Here is a 17,031-nt window from a genome sequence, read left to right as displayed (position 1 = left end):
GCAAACATCTAATGTCAACAAAAAGTAATACACAGGAATAAGTTGAATTAAGTATGCTAAAGTTATTTTACTACGCAACATACATTACTAGTGGGTTTGGGTTTTAGAATATTGCAACGCTAAAAGGTGAACATGAGCTAATGGACCTGTGTTTGAATGCCATGCTGTGTTTACTGATAATCTGTTTGATGTGGCATGCTAATCATAAAAAAGTTTACAAGAATTTATAAACAGCAGCTTGTCCATATTTTCAGTACATCAGAAAAAGTTTTATGACTGTTAAATTCCAAATGCCAATAACAAAACACGTCTCATCAACAATGATAAACTACACATTTCCATGTACCTGGCATAACTGAATAAGTGTAATGAGAAAATTAATGCAGAATCAGGGCTTTTTAACATTTAGTGACACATTTAGGTCAAATCACAGCAGTTGAGAGAATATGAATGTTTCCTGGCAAATCCACTGCTGTCTACAATTAATAACAAATGTTGAACAGCTGTTTAAGCGACATTTTATCAGCCCCTGAAAGAATATGTGTGAGACTGGAGAGATATGTGGGAGACTCAGTAGAAATGAATGCATATTGGAAACGCAGCTTTTGATTTCTCAAAATATTGACAAAGTACAAAGATCATCAAGCTGTAAGAAATACAGTGTATGCCTCACAGTGTCTTGAAGACACATCTGATCAACACTTTCCTGTCTCTTCTCTTTTTCTTCCTAATGTTTATATTTTTCTGCTTCCTACTATAACTCTTTCTCTCTTGCAATGGGCCATTTTCTCTCTGTTCCTTTTTGTTTTCTCTCCTTCCTTCGCACGTCCTGTGTCCCGCTGCAGCTGTCGTGGAAGGGGATAGCTTTGAAGAGGTCTATCACAAAGTAAAGACAGTGATCGAGGAGCAATCGGGGCCTTACATCTGGATCCCTACTCGGGAGAGGCTGTGATGCTGCACCCGCTGAAACCCCCCCTCCCTCACAACCACTTACCAACACCACCTTTCACCCTCACAGCCGAGCCAGCCTTGCCTGCCTGTCCTCCAGCAAAGTCAGTGCTTAGGCAATCACCGAGAATGACACAGAGAGACAAATGCATTACAAGACAAACACAGAGACAAACACAAGTGACACAGCAAGGCTAAGAAGGAAACCAAAAAGAAGACTTTAAGACAGATGTGAGCATATATGTGTAATTACCCTGAAAGAGACTGAGAGAAAAGACTTATTCAGTATTCCACTTTAATGAGGCAGGACTGAGTATTGAGGCTCTGCTCACACTTAAAATGCATATTAGCTACAAGTGGGGAGCTCTAAATACAGCTGTGGCTGCATCCAAAACTGGATACACAGATGTCCTAAACACACACAACACACAGCTTAACACAGCTAATTGAGCGATGCCAAACAAGTCAGTGCGCAATGTGTGTTTTTTCAGTTTAGATCCAGTTGACATTTGCACACAGATAAAATCAAATGTGAAACAGAATCCGATCACAAGTGACTACTTGAGAGATTTCTGATGCATTTTGACGCAGGGTGTGAACTACAGTCCATGTCATCTAGATTTAAATACAGTCTGGATATACCTGGACACAAGACATTAGGTCTGAGCTGAGCTTAAATGAGAGTAAAAGGTAACCCAGCAGGGATGGACCCTGAGGTAGTTTTAAAACCACCTCATTCTCCCCACAGCTTTGAAATGTCAGGCCCCAGTCCAACACTTTGCAGCACTTATGTTGTAAAAGGAGGTGTCCAAAAAGACACTGGCCCCTCTTTTTATATCGCATCTTGGCTTTCTCTCCTCCTGCTCCTGTCAGCTTTGTTTTGTTTCGGGACAGGAAAGAGGGAAGACTGTGAGCAGGAAGCCCAAATCCTGCAGAGTCCCTCTTGACCAGTAGCCATTTCTCAACAAAGAGTCCTATGTGGTGTGAATCTCTTCTTGGTTCTGAGTGTGAGTTACACCTCAGTGACCATTCACCCGTGTTGAATATTAGCGAGGCATTATTTTAGGTATTCAAATAATTACAAAAAAAACTTGTATGCTGAATTTGTGCATGCATCCTTAAAAATAACGGGGAAAGGAGAGAAAAACTATAAAGAATGGTGAGTTGTAGAGTGTAATCTCCTTGTCTGCCTCCTTATTATGGCGGAGTCATGAGATATGGTCGTGAGAGGCCTGTCCCGAGCGCAGTAGATGCTCCGAAACACGTTTTAGCCTCTGCTATCTTATGCACATACACTCATTAACCAACACACAAACACACTCACACCTATTCACCGACACTCGTAGAGTTGTAACCTCAGCTGTAACCTAGCACACTCCTCTACGGGGGGACTGGCTTTTCTGACCTGCCGGTCAGAATCCAGGTTGAATGTTATCTCTCTAGGCACAAACAGCAGAGCTGTTAGCTTCATCGCACCACAGCCAACTCACCGATCACTCTTCCAATAGAATCCCTCAACCACAGACGTACACACTGTTTCCAGTGGCCGCAGTAAAAGCCATTGCGTGTGTGTGTGTCTGTGTGTGGTTGTGTGTGTGTGTCCGTGTGTGCGCGTCTCATTGTGTGCGCAATTGTGCACGTTCATGTGTGGAAACTCCTCTGTGTGGGAGGAATAGGTCTTCTTTTATTCTCTCTTCCACTTTTTCTCTGCTTCTTTCTCCCTCTTGTGTCCACACAAATTAAGCTAAGTCATGTTTAACTAATAAATGGCCTATATATATAAATATAAATAAATGAATATATATATATATATATATCTTTTTTATGACAATTTCTAAAGGGACTAAGTCTGTAAAAATCAACACCTCCGAAAAATATTCCATTGATTTCTTTGGGTAATACTGGAGTTTGGTTGTTGAATTTACTCACCCTCCCATTTTATTGTTGTAAAAAGCAACAAAAAGAAATAAGAGAACCGTTTAAGTCGGCGTAAAGCAGACCTCACACTAGAGCTTTGAACTGACATATTTGATATGTTCTTATATATACAGTGAAAATGAGTTGAAACACATGTACAATGCAGCTGTGTGTGTCTGTGTGAGCGTGTTTTCTGCTTGTGTGTGCAGGCAGTAAGAAAGCATGTCTTATGTATGAAATAGAAATTCTATTACATAAGAAAAACTATCCTTTATAACATCCACTAGTGGTTATCATTATAGAACAAGAATGGGATGTGTGTGAGTCTGTGTGTGTGTGTGTGTGTGTGTATGTGTGTGTTTATCAGAATGAGAGACTGAGACACTCACACAACGATGAAGTGCAATACTGCTGTGATGTTATGCAATGAAGATGGCGTCTAAGATTAAAACAGTATTTATATAGATTGCACTGACGGCATTGTATGCTGCAGGTATCAGCAGGAAAAAGGACTCCAAGATTTTATTAGCATGTGTTTGTATTTACATTGTCCTGAATTATAAGAGTGAAGGTGGAAGTATTGATGGAAGTGACCATTCATGTTTATGGTTCATTTTAGCTCACTTGCTTCTTTCAGCTTAAGGTGGAACAGCAGGAGCTTGTGAATGAATATCAATTTCCGTTTTTCATGATTTAATATTTCTTTAGGAGTGTATTCAGTTCCATCTCAAGTCTGTATGTTTTTGTATTTTCTTTTCCACATTGAGAGAGCTTTTGGGTCTTGGCCAGAAATACTGTAAATATAATAGAGGTTGGGTTGCCGTTTGGCTTTTGATTTAGCCATGCATAAGGCTGAATTGATGCAAGTACAGAATTCATCAGAGCCACAGCCCAGTTTAACTGCCCAAACACAGAAACGGCAACATCCAGAAAGGCAACACATACACAAACATACACACACACACACAAACACGCACACAAACACACACACACACACACAGGATATCAGCATCTCCACACATCCATTTACATTCACGCAATGAGAGAATCACAGAAACAACATTACACAACAACACATCCATAAAAGGAATAATATGTTTTCAGTTTCTTGATTTGAGGGTTCAGTGTGTTTCTTAATATCTCTCTCAGCCATCCGTATCATAGTGTGATATTCCTTATAAAATATATGAATTTTTACAGAAAAGACTGAATACAAAGTTACAACAGAGTCAACTGATGCAGAAAAGTATATTTAACAATGACAATATCAAGCAAAATAAAATGTTCCAGTTCAGTGAAGCGCTTGTTGTAAATTAGCTATAAAATAATAAAATTAATTTAAAAATGCTTTCTGAAAATTGACTCAGCAGCCTTGTTTTTATTGTCTGTCTGTGTTGATTATTTGATTTCTCAGTTCCACAGGCGAAGACTGGAAGAAAGTAACAATGCGACCAGGGGAGGGCACTGATTCTCCATTTTCAGCTGCTTATACAAACTCCTCTCAGATGCATTTGCACATACTTACTGGCTCATATTTGCTAGTCACTCCCCCACCTCCCTGTCTCTCATCAGGGGAACCATTTTCTCTTTAGGAAAGCACACAATGAGGAGCTGTTCACTCGCATGTTATGCTATTGTGTGTGTGAACATGCAGACATTGTGGCTGGCTGCCATAATCATATATCCAAGTGCTTTCCTTTGGCTTATAGCATATTTGTATCATCTGTACAAAGACACAATCTGTGATTCTAATGGAAACAAATGGTTAATCCTACATTCAAAAACATAACACTTGACTTGGTTGATACCCAGAACACTGGCATTCATAATTTTGTGCCATTTTCTAATCCTGTTTGATTATGGCGTTCTCAAAGGTAATTTTATTTGAAACCCACAAGTCTTGAAATGCAATATACATAAGTTGAGTGGTAAATGAGTAATATTTAAATAATTATAATCAGTTTTCTCCACCTCTTATCATGCTTACTCTCATGTGGAGGCTTATTAGCGCCTGGTTGAACACAGCTTGGTCTCTGCTGTGTTATGCCAGCTGAAAGTGCTATAAATGATCACACAGAGAAACAGGAGGACATCTATCAAAGGTCATAAGCAGGATTTAGATCTGCAAAGTGGACCTTACAGCCATCACGTTACTTCCATCCACATGATTTTGTTATCCTCCTGTCAGCCACTAACAGGTGTCTGCACCATATACCAGGGTATGTAATGCATCTAGTGCACAGTTGGTTCCTTAAACAAGACAGATGCCTGACAGATGGAATATGGAAAAATATGCCAAAGTAATATTGTTTTGTCAGAATTAGAACTTAAAATCGACACTATTAAGTAAATGACTCACTGAATAAACTCTGTCTTTAATCATTAAAGAGATTTATGTTTTGAAAATCTTGAAAGTCACAGATGTACACACAATCCATTGCAAGCATCCAGTTTTACTGCCAATCAATTTTAAAATAAACCTGAATGAGAAATGACTCCCAACTCAGAGAACTGAGGAAGCTAACCTCAGTTCAACCTCAGAACTCTCAATGGGATTAATATGATAGTCATTACACATTGCAAACTGCTCCTGTATCACCAGCAGTTATTCTCAGCCTTTTTCACAACAGGCTAACAATGGAGTAATACCTCTTTATCCCTGCTGCTGGGGTTCAGTGCTGCCATGTCATGGCTGGATCTGGATAAAAGAAAAGATGACGTGTGTCTTGTGAGTTTTGGAAAGAATACTCAACCTACAATTGTCTCAGAGCAACACCAGAACTGCTACTGCATGGGAAACCAGTGAAGCATATCAGCACAACCCAAATTCATCACACAACTCAATGCCAATATTACCAGTATACATAAGGTGTTCCAAGACACAGCCACACATGGTTCTTTACACCTATGCCAATATCTACCTCAGATCTTAATCTAACATTAAGCACTGAGTTCCTCTGTACATGTAAGTGTTGGTTGAAGGGAAAATCCAGTTAATAATGTAAATCCACACAAATTTTATTTAATCACATTTCCAAAACTTCTTTATACCTGCCCATTCCATGAGCTATCAAGTGGGTGTGCCTGTGCTTCCCTGCCCAGAATTAATTCTTTAGTCAACTAAATCCCACTGGATCAAGGATGATAACACAACAGGCATGTTTTGTCTAGGAGTTTAAGAAACTGTGACTGATACACTATTGTTAGTCATAGATTTTAAAAAGACATTTCAATCAGTCTACCAAACTCTGGCTACACACAGAAGGTTGCCAGCACCATTTGTTACCTTCATTACAACATGACAGCTACATCCTGGAATAGAGGATCAAACAAAGATCCTTTCCATGTTCATATTTTATTATGCATTTTAGCCTGCTGCGTCTTCCACTTGCTGATTCTCCATCCACTCTTCTTGCTTCTCCACCCTTGAGGTCCCAGCTGGCACCCATTAAACTGTTTGCGTAGGGCAACTTGAGTTCTACTCTGTTGTTTATATCTTGTCTGTGTTGGTAAGTCCAGATGATGTCAGTGTGGCTGCTTCACTGCTCTTTGCATCCACATATCACACCGACTGCATGAAAATCAGATGATTCACTGATGCATAAATTGGTGCGTGACAGGGCGTGGTGCAGCTTTTGCTGGTAAGATGCTGCTTTATGTTAGTTTTCAAAGAGCTGCCAAGATAATAGACCAAGATAATACTGACTCCTGTGGTTTTGTGCCAGAGCTTTCAGTCAGATTTTGAATTTGAAACCTAATGGGTTCTTATACCCTTTTCTGACTCTTAAAACACCAGACAGTGGCTAACCCTGCCAGAGAAGATATTTGTGTAATAAAATGTTCTGAAAATTAAAAAAAATGTATAAGAAGTGTTTTAGCATACTGGTTCCTGTTGAAAACTGTTTAAATGTTTGTACAGGTAATATTTGTCAACCTTGAAATGACAATGGTTTGACAGGTTTTACAATATTAAAATACAACTTTCTAGTATTGTTTTATAAGCTACAAAGGCAGAGCTTAACCCAAAGGTTTAATATGTCACCTGGGCCAAAGCACACTTTTAGTTTGTAGTAACAAAGAAGACATATAATCTCAAATGTGGCTGGTGGCAGGAGTAGGAAGGTGCACAAATGTTTAAATCTCTTAGATAAAGCACGAACGTGCATGCTGAAATAATACTCAAAATATGCGACCAAATATACTTATATGAACAAATGAATACAAGAGATAATTCAAACATAATGTGAATTTGGAGGACAGTGGAGGCAGTGCTCCTGCTCAGTCGCTGTGAAAATCTGACAGAACAGAAGCGGGAATGAAAATGCCTATCCAATGATTCTTTAATCAGTCCAAAAAACAGCATTTGCTTTGTTCTGCAAGCAGCTGCAAGAAGACTATGCTAACGTTTATTTCTTTTTTGCCACTTTGTGTCCAACCTCCTTGGGGTTGTGTGGTTAGAACTTGCTGTATGCTATGGGTCCATTATGGAAAAGTCAGTTAACTTTTCATTGTGTTTCTACATTTAAGGAGCCACCGTTTGATGCAATATGTAAAGAACAGATGGACAAAGGTAGTCTTTCTTCTCCTTTTATGTCTTCTTCCTCTGGCAGGACGAGAGAGGCCTTCCTAAAGCAATTTAAGGTGTGTCTTCTTTTCGGTTTGTTAACTAAATTGACATTCAAATGTCTGATAACAATGCCCGCTGCAAAAAGAAACAGTGTGAACAAACAGTTTCTGTCTTGGACTCAAAAGATTTAATGAATTAAAAAGTGAAGCAGGAAAATGGAGCCTCCAAAGGACATTTCTTAGTCTCATTTGTTTCCAAATTATTTCTTGTTGAAATTCTCACTGCAGCTTGTCAGTGCTTGAACTGAGATCCAGATTAAATCTTATGAAGAAGAATGTCTTGTACTGCAAGCAGGAAATGTGACAGCTTTGGTGAGTTGAAAGCCCCTAAGAATTGTCCTGCTGTTTTGAGTATCTAGCCACTTACAGTGTATAACCTACTAACATGTGAACAAACAAACAGAACAGAAAAACAACTTTTTTAACAGAAAGGCTACACTAATGGCACTGCTACAGAGTAGGGATGAGGGTTTTTCGCTGACTGACTTTACTTATTATAATTATTAAAAAACCCTAAATAATTCAGGCATTTTGTTAACAAAATTAAAGTATAAATCCTAATTATACAATTTCCATTTGATTTCACTGCAAGACAATGTTCATATAATGAACTTTGATAAAGACATTTTGAATTGGAGGAAAGCAGCAGAATGGGATTAAGACTAATTCTCTTTTGCCATAGAGATCTCACCAAAGTCTTATATTTGTGCATTTTCATATTCTCTCTTCCGGGATTTGTTTATTAGTAGGGAGTGTAAATTTTTGGAAGATAAAACATTGCACCATGTGTTAGCAGTGACAACGCCAATCGGATAGAGGAATTGAATGTGATGAGGTGTTTTACCCAATTATTCTGCATTGCAGTCGTTCAAAAAATAAAAAAATAAAAAACTTAATAACACAAGTTGAACCCAGAGAGGAAGAAACAGTGGTTTTCCCTTGCCAACATTAAACACGGGCCTGGCCTTGTTAGTGAGCTAACTGAATTGCTAATCTCCTATTTACATTTTGTCATTTAGACTTAAAATTTGCATTTTATCTTATTTATGCTGCCGTCTTTTTCAGATCTTCTTCAAAAAGTGATTCCACTCACATCCCCTTGAGGAAAACATCCATTAATTAAATAAGAAAATAGGCTGTGCTGCAACATTGGTGTAATGAATTGGCAATGTTACGTCTCTCATCAATGTATGATGCATTTAGAATGGCTAGCTGCAGAAAAGCAGGCACATTTCAGAGTGAGATAACATAATATATTCAACTTTCACAATGGTGACACAAATGCTTTTTAATGCTAAGAAAATTTATTATGCAAAATCTATATTTCTTACAAAATGTGAAAAGAACAAAAACAAATGCCAAGTGTGATATGGGAGTATTTCATTATTAGTCAAGTGATAAAGGCTATTGCTCTTTTTTATCCTAGTTTCTTTATCCTAGTCTGTGCATGTTGTCAGAAGCTCTGCCCTCCTCTCTATGGCCTGTATCCTCCAGTAATGCTTTTCTGTGGCTCTGATTTGGCCTAAATAATAAGTTGTAAAATAATGTACCAGACTATCTGAAATATTTATAAAAACCTGTTCTTAATGAGCATTGGGCCAGCCCTGAGACACTAACCTCAACATTTACCTCGAGTTTTCTAACTATTACTGAAACAGCATGCCAGTACTTGTAAAGAGGACTCACTTAATTGTGATTTTCAAATCAAGAGTCACAAATTATGCCGAATAAATTACACAGGAAGTTGGGAGATTTGTTTGCCAAAATAAAAGCATGTCTTTCTTTGGGCTATTTGGGCCCGATGCACGTTCCATGATTAGAGACAAAGACAAAAATATCCATTTGTGTTATTGTTGAAAGTCTGAAGAATATGACAAACATGCATGGGTATATCTGCATAACAGGTATTGCACTTGCGACATCACTCATTGGTCAAATCAAATTAATTATCTGTCCTCAGACCCTTTGTTTCAAAGTTTGTCCCAAAAACAGTGAACTAAGAAAAATGGGTAACCACGGGAGGAGCATTAGAGGAGGGATTTGCTCTTGTAGTTTTCTGTGTCTTTCTGATGATTTTGAGTATGTTGCGTGAAGAAGAGACATTTTAGCCTCATTATGAATTTTGTGCCACTTTCTAGCAAGTTGTACTTGAACACAACATAACAGTTGTACATGAACACAACATCATTCCTTCAAGAGCTCAGGTGTGTTGTCTATTCATGTGGTGCCATAATGTACTTATCAGTCCTTTGAGAAAACAGAACAATTTTTCACATTCGTCAACATTTTATTAGCCACTTTCCAAACACGATTTGGGTTTTAATTTTAAGGAGCTCTCGGAATTCCCGCATCCTATCGCGTGTTCTTGACTCCGCTGTTATGGAAACGAGGGTGGGCGGAGCTTGTCGGTGCCATTCGTCTCCGGGTCTGATGCGGTTATGAAGTGCTTGGTGACCAGCTCGCTGAGTCAGCCCTGCGAGCGACTTTACCACACAACTTTTATTAGCCGTTGCGCGTCCAGTGCGCGCCCTTACCCACAGAACAAACTAGACATTTCTCTAAGTTTTAGTCCAATTTTCACTTAAAACCAGGCCAGACTAGACCTGTCGCGCAGTACCCACACCACCTTTCGTGTGTTTTTCCCCCGCAGTCAAACAGTCTGGTGCGTCGAGGGTAAAAAGGGGGATCAGGGTCGCATGCTGAACATGACTAGAAGATGTGGAGGACGGTAGGAACCAGCTGATAACGAGGATTATCACTGCAACTAACACATTTAGAGTGAGATGCCCTGGTTGCGGATTCAGCCTGCTGCTATCACCGAGCTGAGGTGGGAAACCTGGAGCACAAAGAGCTCCCGAAAGCCGAGCATACAACAAGTTTCAGCCATGCACCCCCTGTGCTGACAGGACTGAGGTGGCAGAGGAGCTGCAGCGCCGTTCTTGGTTTCTGGCTGTTGTTTTCGGCCCAGACTTTCACCACAACGCAAAGTTGGACAGTGCGGAGAAGTTTCCAGCCTGTAGCAACAACACTTGCTTGTTCAAGGAGCTGCTCCTGACTTTGCTTCATATTTACAATCGAGTGACACCCGCACACAGCTTAAGTGATTCTTTTTCTGCTTCAGTGTTTAAGCAGAGTGTGAGCTTATTTTAACTGAAGGTCACTGTAAAAATTACTATTTAATAACACCATTATGGAGCTGACCTACTGGAGCATTGTCCTGCTGGGGCACATCTGCCTGCACCGGGTTCTTCTGGCTTCTGCAGAGGAAGGTAAGTCTGATTTTTGTTCTTTAAATGCTGTCAGACTTGTTTCATGTGGCTACACGGCTGTCCACTTATTATTACACCCTGTTCCTTCCCAATGATGAAGTGGAGAAGAAAATAAAAGCATGCTATGCAAACATCGCACAAGAACAGGATATGACTGCAACCCCACTGATGAGAAGCATTGTGTGGTACAATCACAGCATTAATACCAATAAGAATGTCTGTGTGGAAATGTTCACAAAATGTGTGTTGCTTTCTTCTTCTTCAGGCAGTGGATTATTTAATTTATTTTAAATGAGTTTTCACAGTGTCGCCAAAGAAATAACAAAACATATTGGTTTCACCCTTGTAATATCTTCGGGAAGGCCATTTCTAAGAGCCAGCCAGTATTAGTTTTCACTTTCAAGTCATCAAAACATTCCCAGGCTGCTTCCTGGGGGACCCTTAACCAGCTTACCCTAAAATCAATAGGGGCTTTTAGGAGCTATTAGCCTGAGGAAAAACACCAAACACTTTGTTTCAAATATATCATATGAATCATAATTCATATTACTTTTTGTCAAAAGATTTGACACAACGGGCAAATTGGTCTGGATGAACTAAAACCTAGATTGACAAACAAATTACTGTATATTTCAAAATGTTGAAAGGAAATAACTCTTTCAAATTGTATGCTTTTATAGGTGAGTGTAGGTCTGCATCATTGGCATAACAACAGGCCTAGTTAGGATAATTAGCTTAATGCATGGGTGGGGGAATGAGCCACGCTGACAAATGTGGGCACTTTTTATTTTAAATCTCTTAGCATGTCTCTGACCTTTTGAGACATTAATAGAAAAGTTTCATCTACTTCATCAGCGACTGAAGTTGCTGAAACTTTCCTTTTTGTAAAAAATGTGGCTGAGACAGTGCTCTGTAAAACCTTTGACAAAAAATTTTCTTTGGGAATATAAGCTTGGGTTTATCAAATGATCACGCCTCTTTAGGAGCTGTCGAACTTCATGGCTATTTGCATTCATTCTCCATCAAGCTTCTTCTGGTTGGTTATGTTTCTAGCTGCTTCATTGTGGTGTAATAAGCATGTTTTACTATGTCATTTTCCTTAGTAGTTAACATCCATAGTGAAATGGACATCTACACAGTACTGTGCACTTTGACACTCAATAAGACATTGATGCGGCAGACTGTTTATCTGGCTGATTCCCAAGATGCACTTCTGTGTTTAGCTGTTTTGCAAGTTAGAAAATTGGCATGAAAACAATAGGGAGCTTAACAATGAGACTTTCCCCACTGGTTTTCCTACTGCAATCAATAGCTGTTGTAAACAGGAATATCATGAACATGCATGATTTCATATTCTCTGTGGCAGGAACACGAATTAGTCAACATGCTTCTGGTTTAGGGCTGGACGTTATGTATCCGCTGCCCTTTCAGGGACTTACAATGGGGCTTCTACTATACAAACACATGAATATGTTTTTTAATCACTGATTTGCCACTTGTGCAGCAACACAATTCAAAGGAGGTGTTAAATTGCTGCAGCTTCTGGGAGTCTTGCGGGAAGGATGATGTTGACATTGCATTTTAGCAGAGGAGTTTGGGATTTTCCCAGACACTTCATTTTGGTCAGAGTCCTCTGGAAGCCAAAAACTGGCCATTTGTGGAGGTGTAGCTTCTCCTGCAGCTGTGGCTGCAGGTTTCCCCGCTGCTGCACAGCCAGACTTCTTTTTCTCTGGCACATAAGCCATACTTAACCTCAGATCTGTGTGGGAGGCAATCACCACTAGGTTTTTCTTGGCAGTATTGTTAAATATGTCACCTAGAAAATCCCTTAGAATTGTCTAAGTCAACCTGGCTCGGTCATCTCCTTGCTGATGTTTACAAGGTGCTGGTTCCAAGCAGGTGCAGCATAGGCATTATATGGAGGACACAAATGTATCTTTGGGGTCGTAGCGCCTAGTCGACGGACTCCAGAACATCTGTGTCTCACCAAGTATGAATAAGATGTCTGGTTTCCGTGTCTTGGGTAATGGCCCACTCCTCTGTCAATACACTCTGGATCATCCTCCTCCTTGTTCTCGGCCTAGTAGGGAATTCTGTAATGAACTGATGATGCTCACAGCTGCCAGATCTTTCCTCCTTTGCCAACTAAAGGATAAATGACTTGCTTACATATTACTCTCTCCTTCAGCACATGCATCTTTCTGCTTTCTGTCTGCCATGAAGATTAAAATACAGACCTCTTGATCAGATAATTACTTTGGGTGGAAATTAATAACAAGCTTTGGGTGGAAATTAGCGAAGAGGATGTGCACACGCTGACTCACACACAACACACACAAAAAAACAAACAGTCTACCGTGCCTTGCATATAAAGAATTATACCCGGTACAGAAAGTGTAACCAAGGCCTTCAACTAAAAAAGTAGAAGCTTTTTATCCAAAATTAATAATTCTCACTAATGTTGTCCTAGAACTATTTTAAAACATATTTCATTTTATGAATGTGAGCGATTAAGGTTCCCCATACTCCCACACACAGGCTTAGCCCATAAAATATCACCATTGTGTTTTTCTGCCTGCCTCTCCTGATCCGTGCAAACACAGTTTTTCTCTTTTAACAACACCCGGTGACACAAGCACTGCAGCCTCTTCTAGCACTTGAGGTCAGATCACAGCTTTATTGACATGAACGCTGTTGTTAGAAGGGATTTAGACATTTCACATCTCGTTGACACACTCAAAACTAATTTCTTTCCTGTTGTGTCTAATTTGAGTGGATTGAAAGTGTTTTGATAGCTAGCACAACTTACTTGTGTGATCAATCACATAAGCTGTAAAATGTTTACAATCGGAATTTAGTGCATTATTTAACTACACTTTCAGAAAATCTGCATACTGTTAATTATTGGGAGTTGGTTTATTATAATAAACAACAGGTGGTGGTAATTCTTACGTAGGGTTCTATAAATCATAGCCAAAGAAGAGGGCGTAATGAGATGATGTAATTAAGAAAAACTCTGGCCAAATCACAAATGAACAAAAATGACGTGAAAAACATGGAAATGTGCCATTTAAGATTGTTTCGTGTATTAATTAGAGGAAGGTTACAGTCTCCTCATTTCTCCACACAGATCTGATGTTTTGTCTCTGCTGCAATTTTCTGTCGCTTTGGTGCAACAGAAGCTTCAGGGACAAATAAGTCACATACTTCATGTAAGTCATGATAAATTAGCTATTTCTGTTCTTATTGCGCTTTATTGCATTCGCTTTTATTGATATACTTCCACCTCAGCCAAGTGAAAATATAATTTTGCAATGTTTTGACCTTTATACAAATCTCAAGCATTTCTAACTTTTTGCACAAAAAATGCATAAATACCACAGTCATTGGAATGCACCACAACACGCTTGTTAAATATGTTCATGTAACTTCCGCTGCGGTGAAAAAAAATGTGACATTGTGAAGTTGACGTGTGATTGCCTGCTAAACTTTGCAGTGTCTCTTCAGGAAAAGTGTTTATTGTTGGCAAGGGATCATGTACTTTTGTAAATTCATCTTTCTTTTCACTGGCAAGTGAAACTGGGGAGTGTTATCTTCTGCAGTATAGTATGCTGCAGCTGTTGCCTCCTTTCTTTCACCATGGTATACAACAAGAGAGTACAGCTGCCAGTGTAATTTGTTTAGAGTGGCTCTGTCTTGTTGTTGGGCTGAAAAACATTGACAGAACTTTTTAACTCCTGCTAATGGAAAGATGGATGGAGTGTCATCCTGCCCCTTGCCGACTTTACTAACAGAAATGGTTTGTTCCATGTTATTCTCCCAAACCAAAGCAACCCTACACAAAAAGGGTGACATTAACATCTTTTGTTCAGCGCTTAAAACGCAGCCTCCATTCTGAACAATGGGCTCACACAGCTTCAAGTAGATGGACCAGGGGCAAAGTGGGAGTAATGAGATTAATAAATTCACATTTCCATTAGAGTTACATGATTAAAAACATATTGTTAATGAAAAAGTCTATAATCCATTATTGCCATTATAAAAGATGATGTGTCGTTGACAAAGGTGACGAATTTTCTCACACGCCACGCTAACTGAACTTTTTGTGTAGTGATGTTGATTGGTAAATGGTTAGTTCGCAGCATCTAGCCATGCACATCTGGGTCTTGCTTTAAACAAGTACTGCAGCACTCACCAGTTGCTCATACACATCTAAACAACATATAACAGTCTTCTTAAAACATTCACAGCTTATATATATATTTTCTGCTGATAGCACATCACTTTTAGATGGACGGCAGAACAGAGATCTGCTCTCAAACTCTCAACAGGGAGGACATGCTCACATTTTGTACACAGTCTGTCTTCTGTTTATCCTTTCACCCTCTGACTCGTTTATAGCATATTGGCATGATGAATAGCGTAATACTTCCCAATCTAAACTAAAACTCACTGTCTGAAATGCAGAAAGGATGTTTTTATCTAAGAGGCCTTACTTGAGCCCCAATCCCTTCTTTCACAGACATGTAGCCTTTTATTTTGCTACTCCTTCCACGTCCTCTGTCTCCTTGATGTTTGACTGGTGCTATGCTGTTTTCTCTTGCTGACTGTCTCCCCTGCCGTGGAAATGTGGATCGTTTCCCAGAAATCCTTTTAAACGGAACCGATTTTTATAAGAAAGGGATTTGCATTTAAAGCAACCTCCCCCTCTCGGAAAGCCTGTAGCCCATCATCCTCAGCACCTCAGTCTGATGATTAGCTTCCTCAAGAGTTAAACAGGCATCCGAGTGCCACAAGTACTCTCAGTCCATGTCTCTCTCTGCCTTCTCTCCCTCTTAGAGAAGGATGCATATGGCAGCCGGGAATTGCAGGTGGATGATAGCTTACCTCCGCGACAGGATACACCCCCAGCCCATACATCCATGTCAGGCATTCACTTTGGAGAGCCAGTCTGTCCTCCACCCACACGCTGCTCTCTGAGAGTAGGACACAATGGGGACAGGCTGCAGCAGAGAGGGAATGAGGCCACAGCCTATCAGCCATAAGCACCAAGGAGAATGGCACTTTTAGAGGGATGGGGGTTCTCTTTGAAGTGAGTGAAGGAAAGATTGAGAGACCGGCATGAGTCGATGAAATAGAAAAAGCAAGTGCAGAGAGGACAAGGAGGGTGCAAGTTTGTGCACGTCTGCACACTGCATAATGAGCAAAGTATGCATATTTGCATTCTCTAATGGTACACACCTGGGGCCAGATAGTATTGGAGATATGAGCGATGGGCTGAATATGTGATTATAATAAAGGTATTAAAAGGGCCTTTAATTAGGAGACAACAATGGAGAAGGAGCTGTTTATCTCAGGTCCATCTTTCTCATTTATCTTTCACACTAATCACATCTGTTATTTGAGGCATACTGAGCCTTGTGTTGATAAAACTCCTTTGTGAAGCATTTCTACATCCCATTGTTGTCTTATGCCTTGTGATGTTCTTGTCATTACATTCAAAAATAGAATGAAATGTTGAAGCTTTTTCCCCCTCATCAGGCTGCTGAGATGTCTGGGGCTGGTTGTACAAGAACTGATTAAACAACAACCTTGATGTAAAGCTTTTCTGCTCGAAGCATGCGTTGATTCCTTTTAAGTCTGGGATATTTTACTCTCTGTGTCATAGGTTGACCTACATCTTGTGTTTGATATGGTTTGTTTAGGTTAAAATGCAATTTACTTTATTCAACATCAACCTGGGGCACACGTGTATATTTGCTTTCACCTGCATGCATTCACGCGGCTTCAGTGAGTCTCCCAGGGCATTCTTTCATATACCTAACTAAACCAAGTGGGCTCTGCTATACACGGCATAACAGAGGCATTCCTGCACACCAGCTGCACACCTACAGCTTGCACACAGCTTAGAGCTTTAAGAGGGAGTCATGCTCTAAAATGGAGTGGGCCATTTCAGTTAAAGAAGCATTATACATCTCTTAGCAGTTTGGTTTCTTATAATGTTTAACTTTTTGCTTTCCCTCATATCTTCTTACATATCACTATCGATTGAATGGAAACTGATTGCTGGTTCTGCTCAGCCCTATCGAATCCTTGAGGAAGAGTCATTTTGTAATTAAATCCAGTCATCTCTTTTTTCTGAGATTGGACAGAAAGAGTGGTTTCAAAATTCAAACAGTTTGTAAACCACTAAATTCACCCCCTGGTGAAAACATAATATGGCTGGCCGGGGAAACAAAATGACGCTCTTTGTACTCTAACAATTGGCTTC

General features: G+C 39.7%; 2 protein-coding genes across 7 annotated transcripts in view; both read left to right on the top strand.

Annotated features, from left to right (window-relative positions):
• The window catches only part of LOC137109115 (disks large homolog 4), a 64,461-nt gene extending 60,249 nt beyond the window's left edge, over positions 1 to 4,212 (top strand). For all 5 annotated transcript variants that reach the window (XM_067494529.1, XM_067494527.1, XM_067494526.1 and 2 more), the window contains one exon: positions 846 to 4,212. In XM_067494529.1, coding sequence (XP_067350630.1) covers positions 846 to 952 — 107 coding nt within the window. In that variant the 3' untranslated portion in view covers positions 953 to 4,212. The remainder of the gene's footprint in view (positions 1 to 845) is intronic.
• A 5,681-nt stretch (positions 4,213 to 9,893) lies between these two features.
• Positions 9,894 to 17,031, top strand: part of LOC137109071 (ephrin type-B receptor 4a-like) — a 36,578-nt gene continuing 29,440 nt past the window's right edge. The window contains exons 1-2 of one of the 2 annotated variants that reach the window (XM_067494446.1): positions 9,894 to 10,760; positions 13,891 to 13,972. Coding sequence is in view for 1 of the 2 variants with exons in the window: in XM_067494445.1 (XP_067350546.1) it covers positions 10,682 to 10,760 (79 nt within the window). In the remaining variant the exon portion in view is untranslated. The remainder of the gene's footprint in view (positions 10,761 to 13,890; positions 13,973 to 17,031) is intronic. The other variant, XM_067494445.1, reaches the window with a different exon arrangement.

Source organism: Channa argus, chromosome 24 (genome assembly GCF_033026475.1).
Source record: "Channa argus isolate prfri chromosome 24, Channa argus male v1.0, whole genome shotgun sequence".
NCBI classification, from domain to species: domain Eukaryota; kingdom Metazoa; phylum Chordata; class Actinopteri; order Anabantiformes; family Channidae; genus Channa; species Channa argus.
Note: the sequence above shows the minus strand (reverse complement) of the source record. Positions and strands in the feature narration are given on the sequence as shown.